The sequence below is a fragment of the Mastigoproctus giganteus genome, chromosome 5 (genome assembly GCF_048544385.1).
Source record: "Mastigoproctus giganteus isolate SK-2022 chromosome 5, ASM4854438v1, whole genome shotgun sequence".
Taxonomy (NCBI): Eukaryota; Metazoa; Arthropoda; class Arachnida; order Uropygi; family Thelyphonidae; genus Mastigoproctus; species Mastigoproctus giganteus.
The window spans coordinates 46909959-46931043 of NC_143579.1; the positions used below are offsets into that span (position 1 = coordinate 46909959).

General features: G+C 37.6%; 1 protein-coding gene across 1 annotated transcript in view; it reads left to right on the plus strand.

The window, feature by feature from the left end:
- Positions 1–21085, plus strand: part of GlyRS (glycine--tRNA ligase) — a 192785-nt gene that overhangs the window by 58407 nt on the left and 113293 nt on the right. The window contains exon 4 of the mRNA XM_090373175.1: positions 10561–10702. Coding sequence (XP_090229301.1) covers positions 10561–10702 — 142 coding nt within the window. The remainder of the gene's footprint in view (positions 1–10560; positions 10703–21085) is intronic.

A 21085-nucleotide genomic window follows, 5' to 3' on the forward strand; every position in this document is an offset into this window, starting at 1 on the left:
CAGCTTTATCTTTGGCTGAAGTGGCAATAGAACTGTCTGGTTTTGACAGAGTTGGGAATAAAGATGGGCAAAAGTTGCAGCCGATACTTTGACAAGAGACCAGAATTCTCGACTACTATTTGGACAAAAGGCAAGTTTTCTACTCTTAACCTGTCTGAAATCTAGTTTGGACTGATTAATAACTGCTTTACAATTGCTGTGAGCAGAAAATGAAATTGGAGATTTGGATACAAGCCAGTTGCGATTTGCAAAATTCTTATCTTGATGAACAGCCTTAGCACATTTATTGGAAAACCAAGGTTTAGGTAATGGACAATATAATATTTTAAGGTGGAGTGTTGAATAAAGGATTTCATGGCTACAAAAATAATTTCAATGACACAATCTTTGAATACATTGACATCAAAAGATTTGAAATAGTAATCCGACCAAGGAAAAGAAGAAAAGAAATCTCTCAGATCATCCCATTTTGCATTCTTGTAATGCCAAATAACATTTGGTTGAGAATGGCCACGAGAGAAAGGCTCCATTGGTGATGAGACCATCACCAAGTTGTGATCTCAGGTGCCTAGAGGTTGTTTTTGAGAAAAAGATCATGCATGCTTAGGATTGTCTGGTATTCTGGTAGATATATGAACAATCTGCAATCTGTGCAGGGTCATTAGTAATTGTAGAAGCCTCAGCATCTCATCCAGTTGGGTCCGTGTGACTAGAAAATGGAAGCCAGCTGACATGAACATAAAAATGACCAAGGAAAATTTCCTCACTGTTAGCAAAGTTGGACTGGAGAAATCAAGTTTCAAAGAGTTCCACATGCTTAGTGGAGCTGAAAGAATGATAGAGACAACAGATGAATTTTACAGAATGGGGTAGAGAGATTTTAATCCACAGAGGATTGAAAAGAGGAAACTCCAAATTACTGTCTCTGAGAGGGAATATCAGAGCAGACATATGCACAAGTACCACCTTTGAAATGAAAGCAATCATACAGCAGATAATTAGGACAACTGAGATGAGTAGTGGTTGAATCAACCAATAACTGGGATTCTGTAAGAAAAGGAACATTGGGTTTGGCAGACTTAAGTGGAAATGATTGAGATTGGAACAGACAACGTATATTTGTGAAATGAATAAGGAAGTGTTTGGGAGGTTTAGGGTATTTCAGAGATAAGTTTGTTCTATTAGTTTGACAATTTTTGAACAGTTACAGAGATATTGCTGTTTGAATTTTTAAAAATGGTATCGGTAAGGGTATCCAATCCACGTGTTGGACAAGATTTTGCAGCTATTTAGCTGTCTTATTGACTTAATTAAATTAAAAAATTAAATTATTTTCTATAAGTAGCTTATAGACCCAGTCAAGCTCCTTAGTTTATTTTGAATTTAGATACTGATTTTGAAAGTTAATTAATACTTAGTGTCCACAGATTTACCGTTCGTAACTTGCTGCCATTGTTATATGATACAACATATATCCCGAACTAGATAGCGTAAGGTTTAATGTAAAACTAGATGGTGAAACACGCACTGTATTAGAAATCTGTTAGCTTAGTATAGTTATAGTATTATCAATTAAGCAGTAAAATTTATTAATCTTAATAAATTTCATTGTCATATTAAATTGTACTGCTTGTTTGATGTTTGTGGACAATCAGGAACAGGACATGATATTGCCAAGGGAGAATGTCTTTGTGTGAGTGCAATGGAAGGAGTGTGAGGAAATCAGGTGCTGAGTCAACGTTGTTATGTGCCTATATGAGAGCTTGAAGGATATGGTGGATGCCCTCGAAGGATTTAAATTGAGGGACACAGCAAGCTCTCAGCTGCCCACATCAACACCAGAGCTTGCACTTGAACATCACACAACACAGCGGCAACCCCCAAGGCAGAATGTGTTGGTCCCAAAAGAACTAGTTGTCGGTGACTCTGTTGTCAGGGAAACAGGGAATATGTTTTGCAAAAAGGATAGGTGAAACAGGGTATGTCTGGCAGGGGCAAAAGTTGATGACGTTGTAGAGCAGATATCATCTTTTAAGGGCACAAAAAGCGATATTATTGTACACGTTGGCACTAATGATCTTAAGAGTAAGAGACCGGCAGAATTACTTAAGAAGTACAGGTCAATGTTGAAAAAAGCCATGAGTTAGGGTTGAATTTGAAACTGTCTGCAGGTCTGCCCAGACACGATAGGAAGGAGTATATGATGAAAGCCTTGTCGATTATTTCAGCCCTGGAGAGATTGTGCAAGACTCAAGGGGTGGAATTTTTCTCAGCGTGGCCTCTGCTTGTTAACAGGATACACTTATATATTTGCTGATGTTATCGAGGCAGTGTTAGGTGGGTCGAAAAACTGCTAGCTTGGAGGGATGCACGGACTAATAGATTAACAGTAGCTGTTGGCAGAGGTGAAAGTGATTGTTGCACTGTTTTATTGGAATGAGCAGCAGCCTGGAAAACAAGGTACAGGAGATTCCAGAGACTGCTGAGAGTCATTGCAGAACAAGTAAATACATGGGCTGTGTTAGAGTAGCTAAGAATAGGAACAGGTGCATGCATACTTGCGTGTACACCAATTCTAGTAGTTTAGTAAATAAATTTGATGAATTTGAGGTGTTGCTCAAAACATTAAAGGCAGGTATTGTTGGGATATCAAAAACTTGGTGTCACACAGATATAATGAATGCAGAACTTGAATTTGGGGAGTACAATGTGTACAGGAAGGATAGACAGGATCGGAAGGGAGGAGGGGTTATGCTATTTGTTAAGAAACACAAAATCCAAGGAAGTGCATCCAGTTAACATGGATGGACAGTGCAGTGTCGAGTCAGTTTGACGTTACATAAGCACTGTTAAAACAAAATCGAGAGTAGGATGGGTTATAGTCTTATGTCTTTCGTGAGTATAATAAACAACCGTATAGAGAAATAGGGTGTGCCGGTAAATCAGTGTCTTATAATGGAGGATTTTAATTTCCCAGATATTAGGAAATTGAAAGACAGTATTTAAATTCTATACGGTGGGACCAACTGATGATGTTACCAACAGCAAATTCAAAATGGGAAGCATTCAAAGAACTTATCTTCCAAGCTAATAGGCTTTACATACCAACTAAGAAATATTGTTCAAGGTTTAGGCCTAAATGGATATCAGATGAACTAATGAGACATGTGGCAGAGAAGAAAAATGCATGGGATACATATAGATTACCAGGTGACACGGAAGTCTATAATAGCTATAAGCTGGTCTGTAGCCAAGTGATTCTGAACAATTATGGAGATGTTTGAAATTTAAGAAATGGTTATGTAGTTTTCAGTGGTAAAAAATAATAAAATAATTATTTTATTATTTTTTGCAAGTTCAATGGTAGCAAGTGCAGTAACAGTCAGAAGATGCCTCTTCAAAAATGGACTTGTCCTAAGAAGAAACCCTCTCCTCGCACAAAAAAAGCCAGTTAATTTGGTGTAAGGAGTATGTTAAATGGACCCTGAGCAGTAGAAGTCAGCTATTTTCTCGAATGAGAAGAAATTCAATCTGCATGGCTCTGATGGGAGACAAACGATTCGCCATAGACGTGGTGAAGAATACCATCCAGACTGTATGGTGTCTACAGTGAAATTCCCTACCAGCCAAATGATATGGGTTTCGTATCGCAGAGTAGGTCACCTGCAGTTTATAAAGGATTCTGTAAATGCCAATGGATATCTGGCTATATTGGAAGGCAAATTACTACCAACCATTAGAGACTTTTTTTTTTTTTTTGGCTGGTGCAGCATAAGCCATAGGCTTTTTTGCACCATGCAGCCATTACTAATACTATTTCAACCTGCCAAGTAACTGCATCTTTCAGGATGACTCTGCTCCTTGTCATCGGGAGAAAAGTGTAAGTAGGCACTTCTGTAGTTACTTTAGCATCATTTCTGCATTAGAGGTTCGACAGTAGTGCATTTACATTTGTTACAGGTGAAAAAATGGTTGGAAGAACGGTCCATTACAACTCCTAGCAAGTCAGGAAACAGCCGGGCCTGAATCCTTTAGAGAACTGTTGGCATCATGTGGAATCTGCAGTTGCCAGAAAGAAACCCAAGTCCCTTCTTGAACCTCAGGAAACCATAATTCGTGTTTGGAACCATGAACTATCAGTTCATTAACTTCAGAAATTGATCTTGTCAATGCCTCGATGGTGTGCTGCTGTCATCAGGGCCAGAGGTGGTTCAACTAAATATTAGTTTGCACCTGGTGAACTTTTCATTTTGTTTTCCATTTAAAATGATAAACTGAAGCAAATTGAGAGCTCCTGATTACATCTCAGCCATAATTGTCGTGCTTACCAAAACTGTTGTATAAAGGTTGCAAATGCTCATTTTGGAATAATTTGAGAGCACCTGTCAAATATTACTTAGCTTTGCCTTAACTATTAATAAATATCTTTTGTTTATATTTCTATTTGTGATGCTAGTCATTAACATACCATCGCGAAAAAGGGTTAGAAATGTGAAATTCCTAGGTGATGCACTTTCTTTGAACACCAGTGTATGTGAAATTTGCATTTTAATTTGTATAGGATTAATTTTTTTCTTGAATTCAGCTAAAGCATGAATATCATTTGTTCACTTTGATTGAATAGCTTAATAACAGTGTAGGTTCATACTTTTTGTGATTGAATTTACAACTATCTGTGCTGCCTTTTGTTTATTTATCTTTAATTTAATTTTGTTGAAAGAGAATTCAAGTGCAATGTTATAAGATTGCAGGTTTTTCAATGAAGTAGTTGAAATCACATCAGAATTCATACACTTTACCTGCACTCAATTTTGATAATGGAAAGACTTTCTTCTCTTGCTGAAGATCATTGGGCTTACAATCAACCCTTAGAAATAACTGTTATCCAGATATCTACCTAAGTTGTTAATATCTTTTTAAATTATATAGTATTACCAGGTAGGTGAATTCCACTAATACCTTTAAAAATATGAGATTCTGCCAGTACAGCTCTGCAGCACTTCTCATCAGCCGACAGAAGTATCTGTTAGCAAATAAGTGCCATGTGAATAATGTATTTTGTCTAAGTGAACAGCCAGGTGGTGTATGGAAATAAAACTTTGAAAACTTCTCTCCATGAGTGAAACTGAAAGGTAAAGCCTACAAATTTTGATTGGACTTGATTATAGGGATATTACTGTGCTGAAATATCCCTGCATTCCTGTAGTATTGTATTGCTTTGGGAAAAGGATAAAATTCTAGGAGTTAGAATTAAAGATAAAAGTTATAACTTCCATACACTGTTTGGCTACATTATTCACAGTTGGGCACATATTTGCTAATAGAGACCACCTGCCAGGTGATGAGAAGCCACTAAGCTTTGAAATAGCTGTCCTGTTAGTGTCTCAGATATTTAAATATAGGAATTCACCAGTTCTGGTGATGTTTATACAATTAAAAAAAAATCTATTAGAAACTTAGGCAGAACCATGAATAATGGTATTTGTTTCTAAGCTGAATATAAGTCTCTTATTGTGTACATTAGAGAGGAATTACAAGCTGTGTCTTTGGTAGGTTGCAATTCTGAATGTTGGAAGTTGATTGTATGATTCTTTGAAAGCATACAAATTTTGATTAGAATTCAAGTGATGAATTAACGATAAAATGTATTTTTTCTAAATATGCATTTATATATTAATAATTGAATATCAGTTATAGAGAAAGTTTTCTGAGTACTGCATTAAGAAATGCCTTGATGAAACATCAAAAAAAAAAGGAGACTGATTAAGTATGGAAAATTAGAGGATAAGGCAGTTCACACTCGTTTCACTCACTCTACTCTACTCTACTACCACATGCTTTTCTGATAGAACAGCTTGATTACTAGAATACATACAGAAGTGTAAGCAGAAGAATATTGCTTACACTTAGAGAGAAATTACAAGTTCTATTCTTGATAGAGTTTGTGGTTCTTAAATAACTGTTCCACTGTTGGAAGAAATACTGTTAGTGGATAAAAAAAATCAAAACACCAAGGTTTGTGGAAAACATTAGGTTTATGCTAAACAGTGGTATCTACATGCCACTGATGAAGGCATGAAAGATGCAAATAACATCTCAGTATGCTTGGTGTCATGTCTATAAAAGACAAACCCACCATAACTGTATGTAATTATTGGTACCATGTCAATCAAGAATAGACCTCAGATTTTGAAAGGGATATGATTGTCGGCATGCATTTGGAGGCACTTTGGTCATTAAGACTGCTGAATTCTCTAATGTTTCACAAAAAACAGTTTCCAAGGTCATGTCTGCATGGGAATCTAAAGGGAAGATGTCATCTTGAAAAGACAACAGAGGACAGAACTGCATACTCCAGAATTGGGACATTCCAGCATTAGTGAGGTGTGCAAAGAAAAACTGGCGAGCAAGAGCTGATCAGTTGTGCACAAATTTCAATGCAGGATACAAGAGGCCAGTTTCATCAAAAACATTACATGGAGAACTCCATAGAGCTGGATATCACAGTTGAGTTGCACTTCACGAGCCACTCATTATACGTGGTAATGCACATTGTCATGTCCGCTGAGGCAAAGAGTACAAGCAGTGAACTCTTGAGTAGTGGAGGAATGTGTTATGGTCCAATGATACAACTGTAATTGCTTGTTTCCTACTGTTAAGGGTTCTGGTAGTTCCTTAGTGGTGTGGTGTGCTTTCTCATGGCATGGTTTATGTGTACTCATTCTGTTAGAAATCAAGATTGATGCCAATCACATTTTAACAGTCCTGAGTGATCATCTTCTCCAATAGTAAAGCATTTCTTTCATGAAGAGAAAGCTGGTCTTGCAGGTTGACAGTGCTGCAATCCACAGAGTATAGGTGGTCACCCAATGGTTTGAGGAGCATGATACTAAACTTTTTCACATACCATGGTCATCACAGTCACCAAATCTAAACCTGATAGAAAATGTATGGTAACTTCTGGAATGATGTCTCAGCAGTGTTTCCAGCTCCATCAAACAAGCAGAAATTGATTGTTTATTGTGGACGAATGGCATCATGTCCCTCTAGCCGACTTTCAGACACTGGTTGACTCTTATGCCACAGTGTATACAGGCTGCATTGGACTCATGTGATGGCCCAACACTGTATTAGTGATTTTACATTACTTTCCATTTTTTTGTCCATTACCTATACGAACGAACAGAGGGATGAAGTGGAAGTGGTTATTTTTTTATTTATTTTTTATTTATTTATTTATTGGCTGATGCTGCATAAGCTTGCTTTCTTGCATCAAATGCCTCTACTAATGCTAAACCACACTTGGAATACTGTGTTCAAGTATGGAGACCGCACCTAAAGAAAGACATCAAGCTTCTTGAAAGGGTGCAAAGGCGGGTAACTCGTCTGGTGAGATCAGCAAAAGGGCGTCCTTATGAAGAAAGACTTCGAATATGTGGGTTGCAGAGTTTGGAAACTAGACACCTTAGAGGAGATTTGATTGAGGTGTTTAAGGCTCTGAGAGGCATCAGTAAAATGAATGAGGACGAAATTTTCAAGATTATAAATGATGCTAGAACTAGGGGACATAAATTCAAGTTATGGGGGGGGGGGAATGTTTAGATTGGACTGCAGGAAGTTTTATTTTAGCCAGTGAGTTATAAATTACTGGAATAAGTTGCCTTCATCGGTGGTAGAGGCCGACAGTTTGGGGAAATTCAAAGGTCATCTGGATAGTACTTTCAAGTAAGGGAAGCGCATAGGATGATAGGTTTAATTTCCTTTTTTTTTTATTAATTATTATTTTTTTTATTTATTTATTTTTTTTTTATCATTGTTTTGTTCGGATTTTTTTTTGGCTGGTGCAGCATAAGCCATAGGCTTTCTTGCACCATGCGGCCATTACTAATACTAATACTATACATTCTCTGGATTTTCAGTTTTAAAATTCACATCCTAAACCTCCAACCTGACAGAATGGGAGGGATATCTTAATTCCAACCAGAAATGTGCTTTCCTGCTAGACCCCTTCATATTGCATGCTACTTCATATCCTCTGCAGGTTTTCTGGTAGATTGACTCGAATTTTAAACTTTAAACTGAAAGAAATGCCATTATATTTATTTCTTACCCATGTCACTTACAAGAAATTTTATACAATTTTGAAACCCAGAGTCTCTCTCTGGCCTCTAAGGGTATTGTGGACCAGAGTTTGAGAAATACTAATACAGTAATACCCCGAAGTTACGCTATAGGTGGGTCCGACGAAAAACGCTTAAGTCGAATTTGCGTGAGTCGGGGTACAACTTTGCATATAAATACATATAAATTTTGTTTAATTGGGACCAAGGACTAACAAAAATACTAGTTTAGAAGAAAAATATTTAATAAAATTGCAGTTCTTTATACATATTAATACAAAATATGTATTAAAAAAATAAATGAGTTACGTAAAAAGTTATTTCGATGTCGATGGCTTCATAAAATCTAACAAATTCATCTGACGACACAGTGCCTTCTTTTCTTCGTAGCAAGCTAATAATTTTTTTATTCCTTGCTTTGTAGCTATAATGCGTTCTTCGTTGGAGTCTGTGTTCTAAAATTTTTAAGCCCTTTTCAATTGAGCTGAGACCTTCTGTCTCAGCTCAATTACCATATGCTTTTCTGGTGGAACTGGGTCTGAAGTGTCGGATACTTCAGTGAGGTTTTGCTCACGCATCTCTATGAGCTCATTCATTGTCGGCTCCTGACTATGTGAATCCAACAGCTCGTTGACATCATCACCATTAACTTCCAAATCTAATTGCCTGGTAAGATTAACAACTTATTCTGTCACATGAGTGACATGATCAGTTTCTGGCGTTGTTTTCGTCTCATTTTTGAAAAAAAAAATGGACAAAGTTTCTTCCAGACACCATTCAATGTTTTTTTGTGAATTTCATCCCAAGATTCTTTAGTAATTCTTACGGCATCTAAAACATTGAATTGTTTCCAAAAGTCTTTAACAGATATCTCACTAATTTGTCTCATAGCTTCATTCAGACGTGCAAACAAACGCCTCGTGTAGTAAGCCTTGAATGTTTTGATGACTCCCTGGTCCATCGGTTGAAGCAAACTGGTTGTGTTTGGAGGCAAAAACACAACTTTCAAACGTGGGTCAAAATTAATTAGGGTGGCAGGAGGGTGACCGGGTGCATTGTCAATAAGAAGCATCACTTTAAATGGAATCTGTTTAGACTTGCAATAATGTTCAACTTCGGGTATGAAGTCGTGATCAAAAAGTAAAAAAAGTAAAGTGCAGCCATTATCAACCCACTGCAGGATGGAAGCCTCCTCAACAATTCATGTTGAGGGAAATGGACCATAATCTGCCACGCTGGTCCAGTGCGGGTTGGCAGATCGACCGCATTCAGCAGTCAGGGGCTTGAACCCCGGTCTACTCAAAGAGCGTGTGCTACTGCACTCCCGCTCCTGCCCACTCGGCTACGGAGACCTCTCAAACCAGTCCTCAAAAACGGAAGCTGTCACCCAAGCTTTATGATTTGACTTCCAAATCACTGGTAAGCTAATTTTAGATATATATTTTTAAAACTCTTGGGTTTTCGGAGCGATAAATTAAAAGAGGTTTTAACTTGCTGTCACCAGCTGCATTCCCACCAACCATCACTGTCAATCGGTCTTTGGAAACCTTAAAGCCTGGAAAGTTTTTTTCTTCACGCGCGATAAAAGTTCTTTTAGGCATCTTCTTCCAGAACAGGCTAGTCTCATCCACGTTAAATACAGTTTCACTGCTCTAGTCACCTTCTATCATAGCCTTGAGTGTCTCAGGAAAATAAGATGCAGCTTCTTTATTGGCACTTGCCGCCTCTCCGTGATACTGTGCCAGTTACAGCGAGTTTTAAATCGGTTGAACCAACCGTTACTAGCTATAAAGTTTTCATCTTTGCCCACCTCCCCAGCTTCTTCTTTCAACCTCTCAAAAATCAGCTTAGCTTGATAGTACACAGTGTTCTGATCGACTGGACAATTCTTCACTTTTACTTGATTATCACACCGTAATTTCAGCATTGTTTCCATCTCAGCAATAATACCATGACGTTTACGAATTATGCTTGTGTTCAAGGATTGAGCATTTTTCGCTTCGAGAATTCTTTCTTTATCTTTTATGATTGTTCTTACTGTAGCTTCCGGTAGCTCAAACTTCTTTGCCAATTCACAAATTTTCATTCTGCTATCAAAATCCTTGAAAATGTTAAGCTTACATCTTACATTTCAAAGATATCATTTTCCTTTTCTTATTAGGTACAGGAGAATCAGATTTATTTCGTTTGAACGACATAGTTTTTTTACGGGTTTAGAAAACGTATAACAAAACAATCTTAACTTTCGTCGATCATAGAATCGTAATTGTGCACGTAGAGTTCTCGCGAAACATGTCCAACGCGTATCACAGCAAGAAAAAATCAAGAACCGTGTAAGTCGGGGTATTACTGTATATTGAATACCAAAATATAAATAAAAAATCGTGTTGTGACAGTCTGCAATATACTAATCATCTGATTGGTCTCTTATATATTCTAGGTGTAGCTGGACAGTTCGATCTGGGACCAATGGGTTGTGCCATGAAGACAAATATTTTAAATACATGGAGAAATCATTTTGTTTTAGAGGAGCAAATGTTGGAAGTAGATTGTACGATTCTTACTCCAGAATCTGTTTTAAAGTAGGTTTCACTTTCTTGTAAATGTACATGTATATTTTAAACGATTTAATATAATTTATTGTGCAAACATCTGATATAATTATTATATAAACACAAACATGCTCACTTTGATTTTCAAAACTTGAAAATTTTAAAAAAAAGAAAAGTTCTTATTTCATGTCACTTTTTTTCACATCACTTCTTTAATTTTTTTTTTTTTTTTTTTAAATTAAGTACTTTTTTCAATTCTGAATGTACTTTTTGGCCTTCTCTTTATCCTATTAGCTGGTGCATATTTCTCAAATGGGTCCAAAGAAGGGTGGCAAGACTGATAAAAAGTGCAAAAGGACATTCCTACAAAGACAGACTCTGAAGATACAGTTTGCAAAGTTTGGTGGGGGGTATTTAATCATTAGGGGTGGGGTTGATCTGACTGAAGTATTAAGACCTTAAAGGGGATTGGGAAAATTGAATGTGTGGCATATTTTCATTATGGTACATTTGGCAAAATGTGAAATGCATGTGAGATAATAACCAATATTGGGTGAACAGGGATGATGTCATTGTTGATTGATTAGTTCAGTCATGTTAGCATTACCATTAGTAGTGGCATATATAGCATCAGCCAAAAAAAAAAAAAAAAAAAAACACCCACTTCCCATTTCAACTATTCTTTCTCTTCAACAAAAGTTTTCTAGTTCTTCCTTGAATTCATTTAAGCTATCAACTTCCTCAACAACAGATGCAAGTTTGTTCCAGCAATCAACCATTTACTAGCTAAAGGCAAACTTCTGCACATCTGTTCTGCAACTATTCTTCCTGAATATGAATTTATGCCCCCTCAAGTGTGTCTGAGCACGAGGAGGAATCCCATCAGCATTAAGCTTTCTCAAACCAGTCAAAGCCTTAAACACCTCAATCAGATTACCTCACAGGTGCCTAGTTTCCAGATGATGCAGTTTGCTGAAGTGAAGCCTTGCTTGGTAAGAGCACCCCTTTGTTAACCTCACCAATCTCATTGCCCTTCTCTGTATTTGTTCCAGCACTCCACATCCTTCCTAAAATGAGGCCTCCAAACCTGTATGCAGCTCTCAAGATGAGGCCTGACTATTGCCTTATACAAAGGGATAATCACCTCCTTATCCCTGCTAGCAAAATTCCTGTTTATCATTGACAAAACCCCATGAGCTGTCCTGGAAGCCTGTCTACACTGCTCAGAGAACTTCATATTTAACTGCACAGTTACCCCAAGTTCTTCATCCTCCACTACTCTTAGTGCAGTACCAAACAGTTGGTATATTACTCTGGGGTTACTGCCACCCATATGCAGTAGTTTGCATTTGTCAATGTTAAACTTCAGCTGCCACTTCTCGGCTCATCTCCCTAACATTTCTAGATCCTGTTGCAGTAGCATACTGTCATTGGTGCCAATAACTGCCCTTCTAACCTTTGTATCATCTGCAAACTTGGACATTAAGCTTGATATACTTTCATCACTAACTTTAGTCCACGAAGAGCAGTGTCCCTTGATTACCACTCTGTCTTCTCCCACTTAACCATCTATAGCAGCAACTTGCCGTTATGCTCCACTGCTCTAATTTGTACAGCAGTCTTTTATGTGCAATAGTATCAAAAGCTTTCCTGAAATCCAAGTATATGATATCCGAATTATTTTTTGCATCCAGATTCCTTTATAACCACAACGTAGTATCCAATCAAATTGGTCAGACAATAGTTCCCCTTAACAAACCCATGATGTGTCTGAACTATAACTGCAGCATTGTCTAGATGATCCTGTATTACTTCTTTAGCAGGGACTCTATTATTTTCCCTGGAATAGATGTTAAACTAACAGGTCTGTAATTACTTGTCACCCTCTGTGAATTTGTGAATCAGGGAGGATACATTTGCACATCTCCTCTGAATCCAAGGATTCTCTCATACTTCTAAGCATTTGTTTCCTTCCTTCGCTGCCTCCCTTAATATAATTGGATAGATCCCATCCACCTCAGTTGCCTTTCTTAAGTTTAGCTTCAACAATTTCTCTTCCACTTTCCTCTCAGTTGTTACAAAATCATTTAGCTCCCTGTTACACTTTGATAAACTTCTTATCCACTTCTCTCGAGAATTCATGTGTGAATGTAGGTGCAAAATACTCATTCAGTTTGCCAGTATATCAAGTGCATCTGCTTTTATTTGATGGCAGCAACTTATAAATCAAAGAACCATTAAATTAAATGAACAGAAATGTGTAAAATATTATAACCTATTAATATCTGTATGTTGGGGTCCATATATATTACTGAAATAAGTACAGGTGCTCCTCGACATGCATACTTAATTGGGTTGTTTTATTTATTTATTTTTTCATATATTTAAGTCTGTTTTGTATGTAAGTCCAACTGTCACATTGATGCATTAGAATTAATAAAGGCACTTGATTCAAGAAACGAAAGCTTATATAGCATCAGCCAAAAAAAAAAAAAAAAAAAAATCTTCTAATTTCACCCATCCACTCACTCCAAATGTTTGTCTAGTTCTGCCTTGAACCTATTCCAGCAATCAACCACATGCTGGCTAAAGGCAATTTCGCACATCTATCCTACAACTGTCTTTCCTCAATTTGAATTTGTTTGCTCAGGCGATTATTCTGAGAAAGAGGAAGTATCCCATCAGAATTGAGCATGCTCAAACCATTTAAGGCTTTATACACCTCAATCAGATCACCTCGCAGGTGCCTAGTCTTCAGACACTGTAATTTGCAAAACTTAAGCCTTTCTTCGTAAGAGCAACCCTTTGTTCCATTCACTAATCTTGTTGCCCTTCTCTGCGCTCACTCCAGCAGCTCTATATCCTTCCTAAAATGACACCTCCAGGCCTGTATACAATACCCAAGGTGTGACCTGACCATTGCTTTATACAAGGGGATAATCACCTCCTTATCCCTGCTAGAAAAATTCTTGTATATCATTGACAAGACACCATGAGCTACTCTTGCAAACCGTCTGCACTGCTCAGAAAACTTCATATCTGACTGCACAGTTACCCCCCCCCACAGTCCCAGGTCATTTTCATTCTCTACCACTGTTGGTGTAGTACCACACAATTGGTATGTTGCTCTGGGGATACTGCTTCCCATATGTAGTGCTTTACATTTGTCAATGTTAAACTTCATTTGTCACCTCTCAGCCCATCTGCTCAACTTTTCTAGATCCTGTTGCAGCAGCAGCATACTGTCATTAGTGTCATTAATAACCCTGCTAACCTTCATATCGTCTGCAAACTTGGACATTAAGCTTGATATACCATCATCAATATCATTTATAAATACAGAAAACAACAATGGATTCAACACTAAACCCTGAATGACTCCACTAATAACATTAGTCCACGATGAGCAGGGTCCATTGATTACCACCCTGTCTTCTCCCACTCACCCATCCATTTATCCATAGCAGCAATTTGCCTTCAGTGCTACGGTGCTCCAATTTGTTAAGCAGTCTTCATGTGCAACAGTATCAAAAGCCTTTCTAAGATCCAAATATATGATATCAAAGTATTCCCTGCATCCAATTCCTTTGTGACCATATCATAGTATCCAATCAATTTTGTCAGACAAAACTTCCCCTTTACAAAACCATGCTGTATCCGAGCTATAACTGAAGTCTTGTTTAGATGATCCTGCATTGCTTCTTTAACCACTGCCTCCATTAATTTCCCTGGAACAGAAGTTAAACTAACGGGTCTGTAATTATTTGTAGTAGTAATAGTGGCATGTGATGCAAGAAAGCAAGTGTATGAGCTTATGCAGCATCAGCCAAACAAAAAAAAAAAAAAAAAAAAAAAATCATACCATTCCTTCCAAATGCCTGTCCAGTTCCTCCTTAAATTTATTTAACCTATCAACTTTCACAACGACAGATGGAAGTTTGTTCCAGCAATTAACCACCCGCTGGCTAAAAGCAAATTTCCGCACATCTATTCTACATCTGTCTTTTCTTAATTTGAATTTATGCCCCCTTAGGTTCGTAATCTGAACAAGTGGAAGGATCCCATCAGAATTCAGCGTGCTCAACCCATTCAAGGCCTTATATGCCTCAATCAGATCACCGTGCAGGTGTCTAGTCTCCAGCCACTGCAATTTGCAGAACTTTAGCCTCTCTTGGTAAGAGGATCCCTTCATTCCCCTCACCAATCTTGTTGCCCTTCTCTGTACAAGCTCAAGCAAATCGAAACTCTTCCTAAAATGAGGCCTTCAGACCTGTACGCAGTACTCAAGGTGTGGCCTGACCATTGCCTTATACATAGGGAAAATCACCTCCTTTTCCCTTGTGTCGACCTTTGATCCTCCTTTCTGAATTGTTGTAGCATTTGCACATCTACAGTCCATGGGTACCTCCCCTGAATCCAAGGAAGCTCTCATAATTATGGCTTAGGGTTTGCTTGCTTACTTTTCTGCTCCTTTAATATAACTGGATGGCGCCTCTGTAGCCAGGTGGGCAGGAGCAGCAGTGCGTAGCACACGCTTCTTGGTTAGACCCCGGGTTCGAGCCCGTGATCACCAAATACGGAGGATGTGGAAAGGTCAGGGAATTACCACCACATATCCCCGGAGCAATATGGGCTTAGTTGCTAATGCTCCTAAAAACCAAATAACAAACAAACTGGATAGATTCCATCCGCCCCAGGTGCCTTTCTTATGTTTATCTTCAGCAATTTCTCCTCCACTTTGCTCTCAGTTATTACAAAATAATCTAGCTCACTGCCAGAGTTATTCACCTCTGGCATTCCCCTCCCTGAATAACTCCTCATGTGTGAATGTATATGCAAAATACTCATTTACTTTGTTAGGTACCTTGAACAGGATCATGAACAGATGAACCATCGATATCCAGTGGACCAATCGGATTCATCCCCTTTCCTTCTAGAGTTTACATAAGTAAAGAACTCTCCATTGTTTTTCTTTGCATGCTTTGCCAAAGTTTTCTCGTAATGTGCCTTTGCCTGCCTAACTACTTTGTGTCTTGGTTACAGACTAACTTATATCTATCATAGGTTTCTGTTTCACCCATTAATTTACGTAGCCCATGCATTTTTCTTCTTTGCCACATGTCTCATTAGTTCATCTGACATCCATTTAGGCCTAAATCTTGAACAATATTTCCTAGTTTGGTATGAAAAGCCTAGTAGCTTCCAAGGTTAAGTTTTTGAATGCTTCCCATTTTGAATTTGCTGTTGGTAACATCATCTGTTGGTCCCAGCGTATAGAATTTAAATACTGTCTCAGACCTCCATTGTCACCTTTACGAAAGCAAAAACCCTTCCCTTTACCACTGATGGTAGTTACCTCCTTGAGTAAATCCCACTTCAGCTCGCTGTGATCACTGCCACCTAGTGGTTCATTTATCTGCCGATTCTTAATGCATGAATAATCATTACTGATAATCAGATCAAGAATATTACTACCTCTAGTTGCCTCCCAACATGCTGCTGTAGAAAACAACCTCCAATAAATCTACAAAAGCCTTGCTAGTGTGTGAGTACCAACCCACAAATTCCATTCGATATCTGGGAAATTAAAATCCCCCATTACAAAACTCTCTGATTTACTGACCCACTCTATTTCCCTGTACAGTTGTTTATTATACTCACCAGAGTCATTAGGCCTATAACACGCTCATACTCTCAATTTTGATATCCCCGTGCTTATGTCACAGCAAACTGACTCAACACTATACTGTCCAGCCATATTAACTGGCTGTACTTCCTTGAATTTTGTGTTTCTTAACTAATAGCATAACCCCCCTTTCTATCATGTCTATCCTTCCTGTACACATTGTACTCCCTAAATCCCATTTCTGCATTCCTTATATCTGTGTGACACCACGTCTCTGATATCCCAACGATATCTGCCTCTGATATTTTGACCAACACCTCAAATTCATCAAATTTATTTACCGAACTCCTGGCATTGGTGTACACCAGGGGTGGGCAACAGTCGGCCCGCGGGCCATATCCGGTCCGCGACGATGTTGAATCCTGCCCCCTCGGTAAATGCATAAATATAGAAAATCCATACCTGACTACACTCGCCGTAAACGTTCGGCTTAATTCGGTTCAATCGGGAATTGCGGCCAGTACAACAGTAACCAAGTGATTCTACGCAGCGTCAAAGAGTTATTTCCTAATTATTATTGTAGCATCGATCGAACGAAGTTCCTTCGGCTTTGACTTCTTATTGAAAAAAATAATATTGGTGCGAGATATTTTATGTTTTATGCCTTTTCTAATTATTACAATTTTTAATTTAATATAATTTATAGCCCATAAAATGAGCCAATTAAAAAAAAAAGAAAAATTGATGCCGAATGCCGCATTTTCAATGATAATTGGACATTCAGATATTTTTTTTAAAAATACATTAATAATTTGGTAATTCAAGTAATATAACACTTTTTAGGTTCTGATTTTTTTTATTAAATCGTTCAATCTATTCCGGCCCGCATCATGATGCAAAAATTTCATTCGGCCCGCTGACGAAAAAAGTTGCCCACCCCTGGTGTACACGCAAGTATACATGCACCTGTTCCTATTCTTAGCTACCCTAAAGCATCCCATGTGTTTACTTGTACCACAGTTACTCCCAGCAGTCTGTGAAAACCTCTGCATCTTGTTTTCCAGGCTGCTGCTCATTCCATTAGAAGCAGTGCAAGAATCACTTTCACCTCTGCCAGTGGCTACTGTTAATCTATTAGTCCTCCCACAAGCTAGCAGTATTCTGGCCCACCTAACACTGCCTCAATAGCATCAGCAAATATTCTTGCACCCTTTCTATTTAAGTGTAGAAAGGGTGCAAGAATACTAAATACATGTACAGTACAATACAATACAATACAACTCACTGAGATTATAACCCCAATTATTGTAAATGCAATAAGATCGAGTTTACTATCCATTTATAATATATTGCACTAAGAGAAATGCCCAATAAACTGAAAACTGCAAATTGTTTTTATTGTTTTATGGTTGTGACCTCCAGAAATGTGCCTTAGGAAAATATATTATGATGGCATTATATATTGATTCTTATAACTGACAGTAATAAATAGTGAAAGTGTAGTGCATTTTAATGGTTTGGATTGGTTTTCGAAATTCAAAATTCAATAAAGCAGCTGATTCTAGTGATTATGTTAACCAGTGATTACTTATTTCACTGTACGGTGGACTTACAATTGTCTCCAACTGGACTGCATAGTCCTTCCACTCAGCCCGTAGCGGCATTTGCAAACATGTTGGCAGCTTATTTTGCTTTTGCATTCTTTAGTTAAAAATGATTTTTGTGTTTTACTTATTTGGCATAAATTTATATAAAACTATTACAATTTCCCTTTTAAAAATTACCTTTCAGAGAGATAAATAGCTTAGTTATACAGTAATACCCCGAAGTTACGCGATAGGTGGGTCCGACGAAAATCGCGTAAGTCGAATTCGCGTAAGTCGGGGTACAACTTTGCATATAAATACATATAAATTTTGCTTAATTGGGACCAAGGACTAACAAAAACACTAGTTTAGAAGAAAAATATTAATAAAATTGCAGTTCTTTATACATATTAATACAAAATATGTATTAAAAAAAACAAATGACTTACGTAAAAAAGTTATTTCGATGTCGATGGCTTCATAAAATCTAACAAATTCGTCTGACGACACAGCGCGTTCTTTTTTTCACGCAGAATTTCTTCGTAGCAAGCTAATAATTTTTTTATTCCTTGCTTTGTAGCTATAACGCGTCCTTCGTTGGAGTCTATGTTTTCTAAAATTTTTAAGCCCTTTACAATTGAGCCCTTTTCAATTTTCAACCTGTCAAGTTTGCAATTGTCATGTGCTTTTCGCCTTTGCTTCATTTAGGCCTGTAGCACGTGCAATATCACATGGTCTTTCATTTCGCTCAAAGCGTTTCACGATTTCATATTTTTTCTCTATCGACAGAAGTGGACTGGCCATAAGCCTTACCGGGGAATCCCCGGTGGGCCAGTGTGATTTTGGCCATAAACCATAGTATGACGCCACTATAAATTTTCCCGGGTAAGAATTTTTGACCCAGTCCGCCTCTGTTTATCGATAATTGCTTTTCTTTTTCTCTCTGAATCTGCAGTGTCTTCACCAGGACGCTTCCTTTTCACACCTTTTAATTAAGTATTTTACTCATTTTTAGGGAATAAAGCACAATTACAAAACGAGGAGGCACGCTTGATACGCATAAACAAAGCTGCACGCATGTAGCAACTGAATAAACAACACCATAAAGGCAGAGATACACTATTAACACCTCACATTTCTAGGGGTTACTACCATAAAACAATAAAAATCCAGTTGCGTTTCTGCTAGTGAAATCTGTTATAAACTGGTAGTAAATTCGATCTAATTGCATTTGCGATTATACCGATAGCTGGAATTGTGTTGGTTTTTACGTTATTATGGTGAAATGTGTTTCCCCTTCACTGATATAAAAAACATAAAAGCAGCAAAGTTGAATTTTGTTCATCTTTCGCTCTCATTCTCCGCCGTCGCACCGTATATCGATAACATATGAAAAACGACCTTGAAGATAGTGGGCGGCAGCGTTGCCAAACGAAAAAAATCAAGAACCGCGTAACTCCGAGTTCGCGTAAGTCGGGGTAGCGTAAGTCGGGGTATTACTGTATAGCGAAAATTTAAACTTCCAAGGTCTTGGAACGAATTACCAAGAAACATGTTATTGGGTTCACATTGCCATGTTTTCACGATACAGTGGTGTTTCTGGAACAGATTAATATCATAAAGTGGGGGTCCACTGTACATGGCAGTTGAATTTGGTACTTCACATGCATGGATCAAAACTGTCGATATATTTTCAATATACAGTATTTTTATTAATTTTGAGAAGTTTTGTGCTTTGTACTTATCTATGAGTTGCACGTAAGTAAAGGAGTGCCTGTAATTTAAATGATTTTTTGAACTATATTTCTGGTAGATTATTTTGATACAGCAAGAGATGATAAATGTATCTGCCATTACTCTACCCTGTGATCATAAAACTTCCATTTCAATTAAAAATCTTTCACTTTTAAATAGTGAAAAATATCCTAAACATTTTCTCTGGCTTCTGAAAGTAAAGTTTTCCCACTCATAACCAATTATCGTATATTTCAGCTGTTAAACACACTGTCGCAAATGCCTACTGTGATGGTCCTGTTCTTTGTTCATGATTAGTTATTGTTATCATCCCAAACCACATATTGTAAACAGTCAGCTTTTCCCATATAAGGAACATTGGCATCTCATATCATTTGCCAAGTGAAGTAGATTAGAAAAGATTACAGCCAGAAGGCTTAAATATAAATTGAAGGAAAGGTGCCAACATAATGGATCTTGGGAGGTTTACCTTTAATCAGCAAAAGGTTGTCCAGTGCTATTAATTACCTACCACGATTACTGAGATTTGAAAACATGGAAAAGTTCAAGGAATGAAGTGGATGGCGTAGTTCTTCTGGGTAGATTATGACAGTACGGTTGGGTCTACTGTCATACTCATTCTACTAAGCTTCTGACATCCACACCCCTGAAAAATTCCTTGTGTGTGAATGTTGACACAAAATACCTATTCAGTTTGTAACAGCCTAAGCTGGATCATCAACGCTTAAACCATTCATATCTAGTGGAACAATGTGATTCATCTCTTTCCTTTCACTGTCCACATAAGTAAAGAAGTATTTGCTGCTTTGTCTTTATATTCCTTGCTAGAGACTTCTTGTAATCTGTCTTAGCTTGCCTAACCTCCTTTGTGACTTGATTGCAGACTAGTTCATATCTACTGTAGGCTTCTGTATCACCTGATAATTTATGTGCATCTCATGCATTTTTCTTCTCTGCCACAAGTCTCATCAGCTCATCTGCGATATCCATTTAGATCTAAAACTTGAAAAAAAATCTCTTAGTAGGTATAAAATTCCCATTTAGAATTTGCTGTTAGTAATGTCATCAGTAGGTCCTCTGAATAGAAGTTAAAAACTCTCTGGGATCATAGTAGTCACCATTTGCATGTTTTTGGCCCAAAACAAAATGAAGTTGCATACCATTGTGTTTACCCTAAACTTAAAGATAAGGAACGAAAAAGGATGGAGTGTTGAATAATTGAAAAATTCTTGGTGGGAGGGGATGATTATTTTTGGCAGTATGTAGTGTGTCAGAAAAAATGTACTATCAGTTTTGTTAATTCTGTTACTGGTATTCTTCAATCTCTGCTTTACATAAACTGGGGTCCATTGTTGTTTTCTGTATTTATAAATGATATTGATGATTGTATATCAGGCTTAATGTCCAAGTTTGCAGATGATACGAAGGTTGGCAGGGTTGTTAATG